This window comes from Temnothorax americanus, unplaced genomic scaffold, assembly GCF_048541705.1.
Source record: "Temnothorax americanus isolate GAGA-0224 unplaced genomic scaffold, ASM4854170v1 Scaffold39, whole genome shotgun sequence".
NCBI classification, from domain to species: domain Eukaryota; kingdom Metazoa; phylum Arthropoda; class Insecta; order Hymenoptera; family Formicidae; genus Temnothorax; species Temnothorax americanus.
In genome coordinates, this window is record NW_027509536.1 from 1,176,615 (window position 1) to 1,190,221 (window position 13,607).

Genomic DNA, 13,607 nt, shown 5'->3' on the forward strand with positions numbered 1-13,607 from the left:
GTTTCAGGCGACGCCTCCGGAAGTCTCGATACCTCTCGTTGCTTCTTTTTCAAAGAAGTCGACTGCATCCATATAGAATAATATATACTTGCCACATTGCGTAATGCTGTTCAATATCGTATCTTCACGTTCCTCTGAACTGCTTAATGTTGGAAGTTTTGAACTTTACAATTTGCTTCTAAGAAAATATTCCAGAAAATGTTTAAATATGAAAAAAATGAGTAAGTTAATATCACGCGAATATTTAGATACTATTTTGTATACATTTATCTAGATTGTCTCTTACAAATATTAAGTGTGTCTCCGTCAAAATGTCTGGTTTTACTTTTTGTTTTGCTTTGCTAATTGTCATTACTCATTCATAAGTGTAATTCGAATGTACTAAAATAATATCAAGTACATATACGTGATCCGCAATTAAAACTGAATATAAATTACGAATTAAAACTTTGTCATTTACACATTGTGATAAATTAATTTTGCCAACTAATTTTGTCATTCTATTTCTGTAGCAGCATGCACCAATGCCATTAATAAATGACAAAGCAATTTTTTAACATTAAGTAATTAATATCTGAAAAATTCTACATCTAAAGTTGTGGGTCATTTACATTATTTTATTTAAATAAAATTAAAAAGCCTAAAGTAATCAAATAAAAAGTCATCGTCTTATTCATGATTAATTGCAAATGTTAAATATTTTATCCTCGACGTCCTCGACATTCTCTTGGACGAAAATATTTATTCCGCTAGTGATCAAGAGCTAATTCCCATTGCTAAAACTAGCGTCGTTTTTTTTAATTAATTTAAGCCTGCCGCCGCGTCGTTAACACCGACACCCCGATGGTGGTGCAAAGGGATGTCGATTCCTCGTTCCATTTCGTTAGTGGGTCACGTCCATCGATCAGTATCGTCTGCGAGGGAATTGAACGCGTGTCATCGTGCTTCGATATAGAAAACTTGCGTTGATGATTTTTCACGCCCCGCTTTCGTTTACGAAAAATCGAACAACGAACAACGGTGGGCGTTAAACCCGAAATACTATAGCTTGGGCGATTGATTAACAGAGCGATTTCCGTTTACCTCGGTAGGGTCGAAGGGACTGTTTGCGGTCTCCTTTTACAAAAGAAATGTTTGCTGTATTAGATTTGTGATAGGTACCTTTGAGACCCGCGTCTGCGGATGAAACGCGTCGACCCATTTTTGGCGTGTTAGCTTCCTCGATTACCGCAAGTGCTGATTGCTCATTAAATCGATTACCGTGAGGTTTGGAACGTTCGATCTGATTGGAACGTTCGGTCCAAATCCAATTACACGGTTATCCGATATCAAGTAATAGTCGTAAAAAATTGTCAATTATTCTTTCGCGTTTATTATATTATTTTCTGTACGTTGAGAGAATTAAACCATCGCAGATAATTTTCAATTTCGATACGAAAGAAAAACAAATATCTCTGTGTAGTCTAGCACGGAATGATTGTCTACTGAGTGAATAATAAATTCGCGTAATCATATTCCAATCGTGAAATAATTGATCCGATAACCGATGAAAGCTTTCACACAGGTCTTTCGTACTTCCAAGCCATTAATATCGGTAAATATTTGAACAACTTGATTGTGAGTTTACTGCGTGGAAGTAGCAATCATTTACCTCGACAACAATCCGAGTGTATTTGCTTGCTCATCGATCAGATAGAGCGATATTATACGTCGCTAATGTACCTGAGATATACAAATATAAGGATGCGATGTCGAAACTGAATTATTCTTAGCTTGGAAGTGCACAGAAATTGAGCGCAGCGATCTAATTAGCAAGCAAAAGAATTGGATCGGGATGCTATTCCTTTTGTTACTCTTTTAATAAAGAGAATGGCTCAGTTTTTTCTCTTTCTGGCATTTTATTCAATATTGTAAAATAAAATTAAAGTTAATCAAAACAATCTAACACTAATCAATATTTTAAAAAGCTTTACATGTATGTAAATTTATACATCGTTGTTTCGTAATAATTAACTTGGTAATTAATAATTGCAGCACCCTTCTATGCCTTCGTCCGTCGATAATTTCAAAAAAGGCTTTCCACGTGGTTACCTTTAAAGATCTGTTTTCTCAAAACGGGGGGGGCGGGGCAGGTTTATTCCCTCGAAGGATGTATCACGAATTTTGTTTAACGCAAATGTATATGTTTGTAATTTTTCGTAATCGTCGTCACACTTTGGAAATTCGATCGCGATTCTCACGCGTTAGATCGTCGCGATCACTCTGGCGAGGATCCAGCGAGAGCCACCCGGCAGAAATGTGCGGAATTGGCGGCCCCGAGGCGACCACGCCGAGTCCCGAATCCGATCCGCATGCTTCGGAGCGATCAATAACGCGGGGCGTGCACCACCACGGCGTGCCACCCTCTTCCTTGTATAATCCCGGCAGGAGTCCTCGGTCGGCGGTACCCCAGCTGACCTTCGCAAATCACGCATGATGCCGTATAGCACGCAAATTTCCACGAGTGCACGGGGATAATGCACCGCGCGGTCATGCACGTGAGTCTACCCCACAACTGTCAGTTCCTTTCTTCCTTTCGGCACGAATCTGTCCGCGCGCGATTGCTGCACGTAGTGCACGTTAATTGATCCACTGTTTCGAAAAAATTTTGGACACTAAAATAAATTGCGAAAAACGGGCTAATGAAAAAGAATACACCATCGATCTTTTCCTCTGGAAATTTTAGCGCAACTCAGTTTCGAGGAAAACTTTTCTGAACATCGAAAAGGGTATACCTCCACGGTGAAAAAAGCCTCCCGTTCGAAGGATATGTATACTATAATATATGAAGGAGGAAATGTGGGGAAAGTGCAAAAAAACGTATAAAGCTTTTGGAAAGCCAGCTCGGTTCCCAAACACGAGACAAAGTAAATTTTATCGCTGCACTCGGAACTCCGGCGGTTCTCACCGTCCAATTCAATTTACGGTCGCAATGCACCGCCGCTCGACGCTTTCCGGGCCGTAAACGCGCCGCTGCACAGAATAATATTTGAAGAATTTCTTTCGAAACTTCGAAGAGGCCTGCCATTTGTTAGCTTAATACTTAGCGAACCTCCTATTTCGTCAAGAAGTATCAAAACTATCACTTGCGGAAAATGAGCTCTTTGCCCAAGTACCGCATTATTCAGAAATAATAATATCAAACACATTTTTTCAGACTTTTAGCAGTTTTCTTATTCAGAATAATCACAGTCTCATCGTGTTTCAACTCTACAGAAATATATAAAAATATGGTTTTTAATTTCAATACAACAAAAGACGGAACCCATCATAAACATGAGAAGAACACATCAATATTTTCAAATATCAACGCAAAAACTTTTCAAAACGAAACAAAACTTATCTGAAAGTCTAAAAGTCAAATGAAACTTATAGTATTTCGGCAAACTAAAAACAACGGATAATTTTGATTAAAATAAACTAAAAATCCAAGGATTTCAGATATTTTCAAACAGATTCTTTTTATTTCTTATAGGTTTTCAATTCAACATAGAAGTTTTGAGAAACATATCTCGCGACGGGTTCTTTTCCTCCCTCCGATTGTGCTCGGAGCTGCTGCCGCTACTCGGTAACCCAAAAATAATTCGCCCCTGATTCGAGACATAACTATTGACGATGAGTCTGCGACGTGCGAGCAGAGAGCGAAGCCGCCGCGCGCACCACGTGCGCCCGAAAATAGCTGCCGAGATAGCTGCATCCCGGTGGTGGCGGGAAAGGGAAAACTGCACCGCTCGATTATCGGGAGTGTGTGCACTTAGCGTTTCGCCAGATAAACGGTGAACGAGGAGAAATTTATCTGTTTCACCCCCCCCCCTCGATCGCAAACGTCGAGCAACAGCTCGTCGCGATAAAGGGGCCTCGCGATCCATTTCCGCGCGAACGAATCAATCCCCGCGTGTATACATGAGCATCCTAATTGAACTAAAATTGATAACATTATCGTCCTGTCACGTGAAGAAATAAGTCGAGCGTGCTATCGCTCGAGTTTCGTTTCATCAGCGTGACCCAGAAAAACCGCTGTCGAAGAGCAGCAGTCGCGTTCGTCGGTTTCGCCGAGTTATCTCGAGGCATAAGCACGTTGCGGCGGCTTCCGTTTCCTGTTTTCACACCGAGGGCTAATACGATAAAATATACGTATCCTGCCGCGGCGCGTTTTGCGGATTTGTGCGAAGCCGTTCGCGGCAAAACTCGTCCGCCACAAGCACGATAATTTTGCGCGAATAATCGTATGCAAATTGCACGTGCACATGCGGAAGTGCACCGCCGGGTAGGGTCTGCGCGATGAGAAAAAAAAAACTCGCAACTTAGCCAACAATCTAAATGCATACTTCAACATTAGAGCGTGTCTTCTCATGCATTATTTTTTAACGATAATCTCTCAATTTAAAGGCAATTTTCCCGCAATAAAAGTATCAAAGTTATATTTTGCGAGTTGTGAGCGATTCGAAGAAAGAATCTGTCAAAAATTCGAGGAGCTGAATTGATCGTTACGTTCTTAATTTTAGGTGGAGTCCGATTTTAATACGATTCTAAGAGACATTTCCAAGAGGAGAAACCTAAAAACCTGAATTGAAAAAATATATGCTACTAAATAATGACATTTCTCTATATTTCAAATTGATTGATCGCATAATTGACAATCCACAGTTACAAAAATAATGCACGAAAAGCAAGATATTTTATACATTGCAGTTACGTATTTTCTAATTATCTTATTCGCAGATCTTTATAGAATATTGTCTTTTATAAAAGTGAAGTAAAATGTAAAGATTGAAAAATCCTTGCATTGTGCAATAATAATTCCGTTGAAATAGAAGTTTTATTCTCGCGAATAATTCTTATCATCTTAATAATTTTTTCAGGAATTTCTTCCGAGTTCATACGACGTAAAAGATCACAATCACGTTCTGCTCTTTCTAATCTTTAAATTAAATCTAACGCCATATGCACACATATCGCGCCTGCTTTTTTCTTCGTTGAATATTTGTCGATACGAACAGTTGAATGACCTGAACGCAATTAGTGGTTTTATCGTAAAGTCCCGACGGAGTAACGAGGTGAAAATTTCATTGGACGCTGCGAAGTTTCGTTGCGGTGCTAACGTCGCATTATCATACATTTGATACCGCTAAACGGACTGCATCAGCTCGTTTTCGTAATGCGGGTTGCGGCAAGAGCAGCCGAGCCGGAGCCGCGCGTGAGAAGTGCGTTCGACGAGATGTCGAAAGATCCGCGACAGCAGTTTTAATCTTTCAGCGTGGCATGGCGGTGGGTGACGACGAGAGCGGTTTATCACCGCCCAGAAGATCGACGCGCGTAGCATGCTCGCGACTATTTTTTTCACCTTGCACCACGGAGCGGCGGCATCACGCATTGTGCCTGGATATTTATTATTCCTGGCTGGGCGTTTCCGGTTTTTGTCAGCCGCGCAGGAAGCACGGCGTTATTCTGATGTACACACGAGCGATCTATCGAGCCCACCCTATCGATCACGTCGTGTGCCAATATAATGCTCATTGTATCGGATTTGTATACCTCACTCGAATGGAAACGTTCTTTCTCCGTTCTCGTATTCCGAACCAGCGTGGTGTACGTATCTCAAGTAAACAATCTCTTAAAAACTGCAGAAAGTGTCGCGCATGCATCACGTCGTCCATTTAACTTCTCCTTAGCTTCTCCTCCCAGAGCTTATGCGCGCACACACGTAATAATATTCTATTCTAATTCTTGTATATATAATATTTAACTTATTAGAACTTTTTGACAATATTTTAATTATAAATATTTAATATTGCAGGTAAGTAACAATAATAATTAATTATAATTAATATGATATTACAGATAACAATAATAATTAATTGTAAACATATTCTAGTTTGAATAAAATTTAATATATTTTAGATTGCTTTCAATAGCTAATGATATGAGACGGTTATTAGGAATAACACACGCAAAAATAATATAATTAAAACGCCAATAATGATACAGGAGCGTTAAAAAAAAGACAATTACTTTTGTTTTTCTCGCCCTTTTCTTCGCGCTCTCAGCTATATATAATTTCGCAAATAAATTACTCACATTCGTGTAGAAGTCCACTTCCTTGTAAGGATTCACAGCCACCAGTATGGATCCCGTGTACGTCTGTGGTAACGTCTGCGTTAAGGAATATAATATAACTCGAATAGCACTTAATAAATATAAATATTCATATTGCCGATCTGCGTTGAATATTAATAACGTTATATCACTTGTTCAGCGGGGAAAGTATTGACATTTTTCTACCGCTGATATTTTTCCGCGTTCAAGGGCCACGATGCGCCCTTCGCATCACAATGCACCGATACAAGTGCATATAAGTGGGCGATAAATGAAGAGACAGAGGCGCGAATCGGGCTAAAAACGCGTGACCTTTTTAACGTTCGCTCCAGTCGCGATATCACGCTCGCGATTCCGAGCAAACTCTATTTTATGGAGCGCGAACGGGAAGTTGCGCCAATCCGTTTTTACTGCTCGCCCTATAAAAGAGAGAAAACTCTCTCGAAGGCGAATGAAGCGTGTAACGCCGTATCTATTTACCGAGTTATTCATGGCATGCACTTTCTCTCTATATAATATTCCTTGAATAATTTGAGAATGATATTCTTTCAGCGGTTATTTCAATGCAGTCTGATTTGTCTCACAATTTTCATATTTCCACATCTCAAATAGCTCGGAATTTTCCTTGAAAATCCGCTTGAAATTCCACGGTTCTATATATGATTTCATCCAATTTCACTTTTACTTTTGATCTCTTATTATTATAGTTCGGGTCAATGTCTCGACGCTTTCGTTAAAGAAACATGAAGTTTGAGTTGATTAAACTGTCAAAATTCAACGATCTATTTTACAACCATTCATATGTGATTATAAATTGCGATAAAACCGTTCTTAGAAAAATATAATAACGGACTATAAGATAGGTTTGGAATTGAGTCGCGCGGCTTCAGGATCGAGAATATCAGCAAAGAAATCTCCAGAGAGATATAGAGCGCAGAGCTCTGCCGTAAGCTCTATCCCTTGCATAATAACTCGAGGATGACATGCTTTCGCCGAGGGAGAGAGCTCAGTAATGACGTCACGCTCGGGGGCGACCTATAGGGGGTATGACTCATGGCTGAATGCCACACCGTTAGCGAAAAGGAAGCCAGTACACCTATATAACCGTACCACCCTTCGGCAACATTTGAGACGAGTTAGGGTGCTGATCTACGCCCGAAAGTTCGAAACTCGTTCTGGCTCGATGGTATAGGGTGCATGATTATTGTACTCTCTGTCCTGCGGGTTACCATTTAAAAAATGTCCAGCATTTATAAATCAAACAAATAAATAAATCCATATTTCCGAAACTATCTGAATATATCTCTTTATCTTTTTCTGTATATAATGAAGAATTATTTTTAAAGTTGCAATGAAGAATTGGAGACAGAAAAAGAATTACATAAGAATAAAAAATCCGGCGTGTGATTTGAAAAAGTTATACACTGAATATTATAATTTTATTGATAACACTAATTATTATTATTGTTGAGATCAGTTATCCCTCTCTATGTATAGAGTTAAAATAGTGAAGATATATCCCTCCTTTCTCATGCTGCTCTCTTTTCTTCTTCGTATATATAACTTAAGTGTTTCGTATATATAAGAAGTTTGCTCGCTCACTTTTTTATACTTTGTGTTTATACTTCATTTATATTACGTGTACCTTGTTCTTTATTTTAGAACAAGCCTGAACACGTATATTATCAACGCGCGTTCGCGTATAGAGGCTATCAACCCTTGTGGTGATTATAGTTTCCATAGCTAGAGCCTCCGGTCCAAAAGCTCTATCGAAACCCAATCATTAACGACAAGGGCTTAACAATTTAATCAACCCCTTGAGTAACCGCGTCTCGCGTCGCCCATAGGTAGCTTCTTGTTTTACGCTCTCGCCGCGCACCGTAATAAAATCAAGCTTAATTACAAACGGCCTGTCCATCTGCCGAGTTTATCCGTGGCGGATAAAGAGTGGGACGATAGCTCCGTTTTTTCGCGTTGCAACAATCTCTAACTCTCCAATTAATTTCAACAAGGAAATTTTGATCAGAACTCTTAATTCTTTCCCGCGATATTGCTGTCGTATCCCGAAACTATGCAGCATTGTAATTAACTTCTGCCATACTTCAATACGCGTTATCTGCGGATCACGGAATATTCCGCGTTTTCCGGAATACTCCGTGCTCTCGGAACTCCGGTTATTAATATGCCGGCGCGTGCAGATAATCATCCAAATCGAAATATTCAACCCGGAATATTCCGTAAACCGTGAATCGTCGGAGCTAAAAATCTAGAACATTTTGTGACCCGTAAATAACGTGTGTCTAACGAGATTCGCGATCGAAATCTGCAAACCGACAAGTATCATCGCAGAGAAAGAGAGAATAACGCTCTATTAAACATAGAGAAGGATCTTTTATGACAGATTTTTTCGATATGTAACATGCACCAAAATATATGTGATTATCATATAATTTCGGCTAGATATATTTTAGTTGTAATATTATTGAACGGATATATTAATGCACATCATATTTGTTATAAATAAAGTTTTTAATAAAATTATATCAAAGTCGAAGTATAATAAAATCATCGCCACTATAGCTTCAATATCCCTTTTCCACTTAAAAAATAATTTTTTCACTACCTTTTTCAAAAAATTCCGGACATTTTAATTTAAATCAACGTAGGTAATTGTTAATAGCAAACGTGACAAACTTTTTGTCATAAAAATGGCTTTTATAAAAATCAAAATATTAAGAAAGCTATTATACTTTCATATCTAAATTTACATATTATTTTTACGAAAACACCTCGACTGAACATAAAGCCACAAAAAGAACAACATAACATAAGCTTGAATGGCAAATTCCTTCAATCGAATCATTCGAATGAGAAGGTTTATTCGAACGATTTCTCTCTTCTATCTGAATGGTCCTTTCAATTTGGGGGCAAAACGAACGATTAAGCGATTTTAGCCAATAATAGCTGCGGGGTGACGGGCCTGGCTGGAGGGTGGAATGTCGGTTGCATTTTAATTTAGCCGAGCGTGCAAGATCAGAGAGTGGGGCTCGAGAGTGCATCAGCTTCGTCGATGAACCGGATGTCGTACGTTCCTTTGCGCGTGTTTTTTTCCACGTGCGCCTCGGCCCTCTCCATCCCGCGTTCGCGCGCAGACACAGATGCCCGCATGTGTGAAGGGGGTAGCTCGCTCTCATTAACCTCTCGCGCTGGCGGAGCGCCCTTAGTCGACTTGAATTGCACTCGTCGCGGGGGACGGAAACGGGACGGAGAAAAACGGACGGGACGATCTCTCGTGTGCGCCTCTCTCTCTCTCTCTCTCTCTCTTTCTCTCTCTCTCGAGGCGCCTCTATTACCGGGAATACGGGAGAGAGTAGAGAAAGAGAGAAAAAAAACAAGAGACACACGGCGACGAGAGCGGGAGGGTGAATGTCTAGGGGATCGCGAGAAAGTTCATCGATGCGAGAAAATTAGGCCACTCGCTCTGGAAAGGGTTAAGTTGCCTGGAAGTTGCCGCCGCGGGAAAGCTGAGCGGTAAGAAAAGCGTTTAATTATCACACACGGTGGATGACTGAATGATTTCGGTCGTTGGTTTCTTGACTCCTTATCCGAGCGACCTACTTTTGCGACGAGAAAACGGAATTTACATATCCGTTGCTATATACTGTGACATTTTTAAATATATTAACAGGCTCTTATAATTTATTACTTTTCTGCCTCTGTAAATTAATTAATATACCGTATCGATAATAAGTAATGAGTCACGCTGGGTCAGTTTTTTTTTTTTTTAGAAATTCGATCGTATAATATTTATAAATTGTCGTATAATATATATTTATAAATTGTAAATAACACATTTTTATCAATTTTTATTAAATTTCGAAACTTATTACAAGTTTTTTAACTGATATCTAATATTTTGCATATTTTTTATGAATTCGAGTGGCGAAATTTCATGATACAATTTTAGTGAACTAAATTTCTATTTTAAAACAAATAAACAATAATATTAAAATAAACGACATTAGCAAATATCAATAAAAAAAACTGTGTAGATTCGCGTGATTTTTGTTCACGACTCAGGCTGCGTCCCGATATTCACTACCATCAGTATACTGAAAATCTATAGTTTACGTTACGTGCGCTATAGATCTTCAGATACTGGCAATGAATATCGGAACGCAGAGCCTCAACGTGTAGTTTCGAACGCGCTTGATGCCTACAGCAAGAGCTGTCTTTATACCAGCTGCGAATCTCGTTTGCGCCCGCGACGGCGCGGCGATAAGAAGTGCTCGGTGACGAAGATTCGAAAAGGGCGAGGGATCCCGAACGACCGCTTTACGAGACGTTTAATTTTTCGATTACGTCAGGCGGCAAAAAGTGAGCGTCGACATGTGTATACATGTGTGTAGTGATAACCAGGCAGAGCTTGGCTTTTCTATAGGAAACAAGTTCCATTACTTGCGCAATCCCTTCGGAGATTGGATACTTTCCAATTAAGAATTTCACGCGAAGATCGCAACGAAATTAAAAATTACTTTAAACGTCTCGACACTTTCATTATTAAATAGCGCAGTTCACTCTCTCTAACACAATTACAATTTCGCCGATTAATTTAGAAAACATAATTTTTGGAGTATTTCTAGAGGTAAGAATAATCGAACAATTAATTAAAAACGTGTTATTTTATTAAGAATTGTGTACTGCGTTCCCTCCGATTTTACGGACATTTATTTGGTCTTATATCGTTTCCATTTAACGGAAGATTATAGTCTAGTCTAAGTATATCGTCGCACACGCTATTCGCATTGCATGTAGGAAGTGTCCACTAACGAGTGGATTGCCGACGACCTAAATCGCGTGTTTGAATTCCGGTGACTAATTGGTCAATTGAAGCGAATAGTTGTAGATTTTCGCGGCCCTTCAACACATCGAGCGTCGCGAGATTTCGCAATTACTGAGGCTGATGGTAATATTCGCGAATCTCATTCATATATACGTGTTAAACGCGAGCAAGTGTCTTAAAAAATTTGCATTCAATAGAAAGTCGATTGAATGAGATAACAATATTAATTGATGAAGATTATATGTATTTATCATCACATTAGACATATGCAAAACGAAACGTAGCATCCGATGTTGATTTTCTGTTACGTCAGTATCACGCTCCGTGTTAATTTCACTAAATACACTATCCATCTCGAAGTTAATTCCAGACATTGACTCTAGATATAACTCCTAATGTAACATCGTTGCGTTTAATATGCAAGATTTTAATTTGACTTTTTCCATTTTGTGTGTGTGTTCCACAATTTCCATACTAGCTTTTATTTTATTATCAGATCCTCGATTGGATAATACACGTTATCTCGATCAAACGATCTCCATTTAAAATAACAGTGATCGATTGTTTCATCGATGAAGCTAAAAAAACGCGCCTCGATTTATCACAGTTACCGATCCACGAATCGTTTCTGGTAGTCGGTTAAGGTAGGAGGAAAGGGTTGACAGTGGGTCGCATATCGTTGGGTCGTTGGGTCGTTGGCGAACCCAAGCCAATGAGAGATGAATGGGTCTGACCCTGGGGTGATTCGCCAGCTGACTGAGATCGTCATAGCAACGCGACAACCTAGGAGCGACCCTGCCCACCCCTGCAATATTCATACGCGTCCCTCTCGTGCCATCTCCCTCGGCCGATTCATTTTTTTTCTCTCCCTCTACCATTCGCCGCGATCTCTCCTTTTCCAGACGAAATCGGTTAATCTCTCGTCACCCATCTACCCATTCCTCTATTCGCTTGTCTAATTCGAACGAAGATACAACTGAACGGAACCGCAGAAATATTACTTTCGAGCTCATAATTCGCATACTCAGAACGAAAGTACTCAATCTTTGAATTTTATGGACAGTCAAGTAACTGAAATAAACAAAATCATCATATTTTTCCGATTTTGTTTGATTTTGTTCAATTGCTTTTAAATACTTTTGTTCGTATCTGCTACATAAGTTTGTTCCCAAATTTTTAGATTATAAAGTTTGTCAAAGATAAATATTACGTCATAATTATCGCGCAAGATTACTTTTATTTGCTTCACGTAAATAAAGCATTTACAGGAAGGAAAAGAATGTGGAACTATTTAGAAAAGAATTCCATTTTAGAAATCATTTTGTAACATCTCGAGTCATTGCGACTTTAGTATACCTAACTTTAAGTATCAAAGTAATATAAAAATAATTTTTGCACCGAACGCAAAGTGCGAATGCGAACTTACGTGTATAGCTAGATCGTGAGAAATTAAAGGATACGTATATCTGGTCCCTACTGTAACGAACTTGAAGATTCCGATTGATACCGATCTCGTCGATATCGCTGATGACTGTCATGTCCGGCACGCCGCATTCAGGGCTTGAGCCTGAAAAATAGAAAGAGAAAGATACTGTAAGAAACAATTGTGAGAGAAAAGATTTTAAAGCATTAAAACCCTTATTCAACCATACCCGTATATACTTTTCAAAGTTTTATTTTTACGATATATACATCGTGTGATTGTTTAACATTGATTATTGGCCTTGAAAAAGTTAAACATTGAAACTTGACACGCTAACAGTCAGTAAATAAAAAAATAATTAAGAAAATAATGAAATTAAAACTGTTAATGCGCGGTTATTCAAAGATATCTTTGCTGATTGCTCGGCACTTCTGGCTAATATCGAATTTCATTTCGATTACATTCCTGGGGTGAAGTCACACATCAAAGGGAAACCGTGCTTGACCACCTGTTGTCCGACAATAAGTGACAATTATACTGCTCCGAAGGTGAACAACTTTTCATTAATTCTTTAACGTCAGGGTTTATAAAAGTTTTGGAGCTTATTTATAAAACATTCTCTCTTTTTAATTTTCTTGTTATTCATACCTCAAGATAATCGACAGATCAATCTTAGAATACGAAAGAAATTTAAATTCCTCCTAATTTTAATTACATCCTGAAAAAAGGCAAATCTCTTGCGTTTTTATTAAATATCCATGAAATTAAGTATCGTGAATTACAAGGCCAATTTGTGGCAAATATTTGACACAGTTGATCATTATCCTGTCAGATTTTGCTCCTCCGTATCCCGAAGTTAATTCGCGACGATAATGTGCAACGCACGAAACGAGTCAGAAACACACACACACACACACCCACACACAAGAGAATCAATCATCACGATGCGCTTCGTCTTGACGCCGGTAGCCCACGCGCCGGCGGCGAAGAATCGAGTTTGGCGATTCGCAGGTGCGACCCGGCGCACTTATGCCTCCGCGACTATACACTCGATCACACCTGCGCTGTCCAGCTGCCGCATCGTAAATTCAAGGTCGCGATTAACGGGAATCTGCACGTGGACCGACCCGCGGCTGACTATCAGCGAATTTCGCGATTGGATCGGCAAGGAGTCGATATGCAAATCAATTGTGCAGCTGCTTTCTT

At 39.3% G+C, this 13,607-nt stretch overlaps 1 protein-coding gene across 2 annotated transcripts in view; it reads right to left on the reverse strand.

Annotated features, from left to right (window-relative positions):
* Myo81f (unconventional myosin 81F) overlaps positions 1 to 13,607 on the reverse strand; it is a 34,270-nt gene that overhangs the window by 13,975 nt on the left and 6,688 nt on the right. For both annotated transcript variants that reach the window (XM_077414886.1, XM_077414885.1), the window contains exons 2-3: positions 12,439 to 12,545; positions 6,118 to 6,180 (exon numbers count right to left, since the gene is read on the reverse strand). In XM_077414886.1, coding sequence (XP_077271012.1) covers positions 6,118 to 6,180; positions 12,439 to 12,545 — 170 coding nt within the window. The remainder of the gene's footprint in view (positions 1 to 6,117; positions 6,181 to 12,438; positions 12,546 to 13,607) is intronic.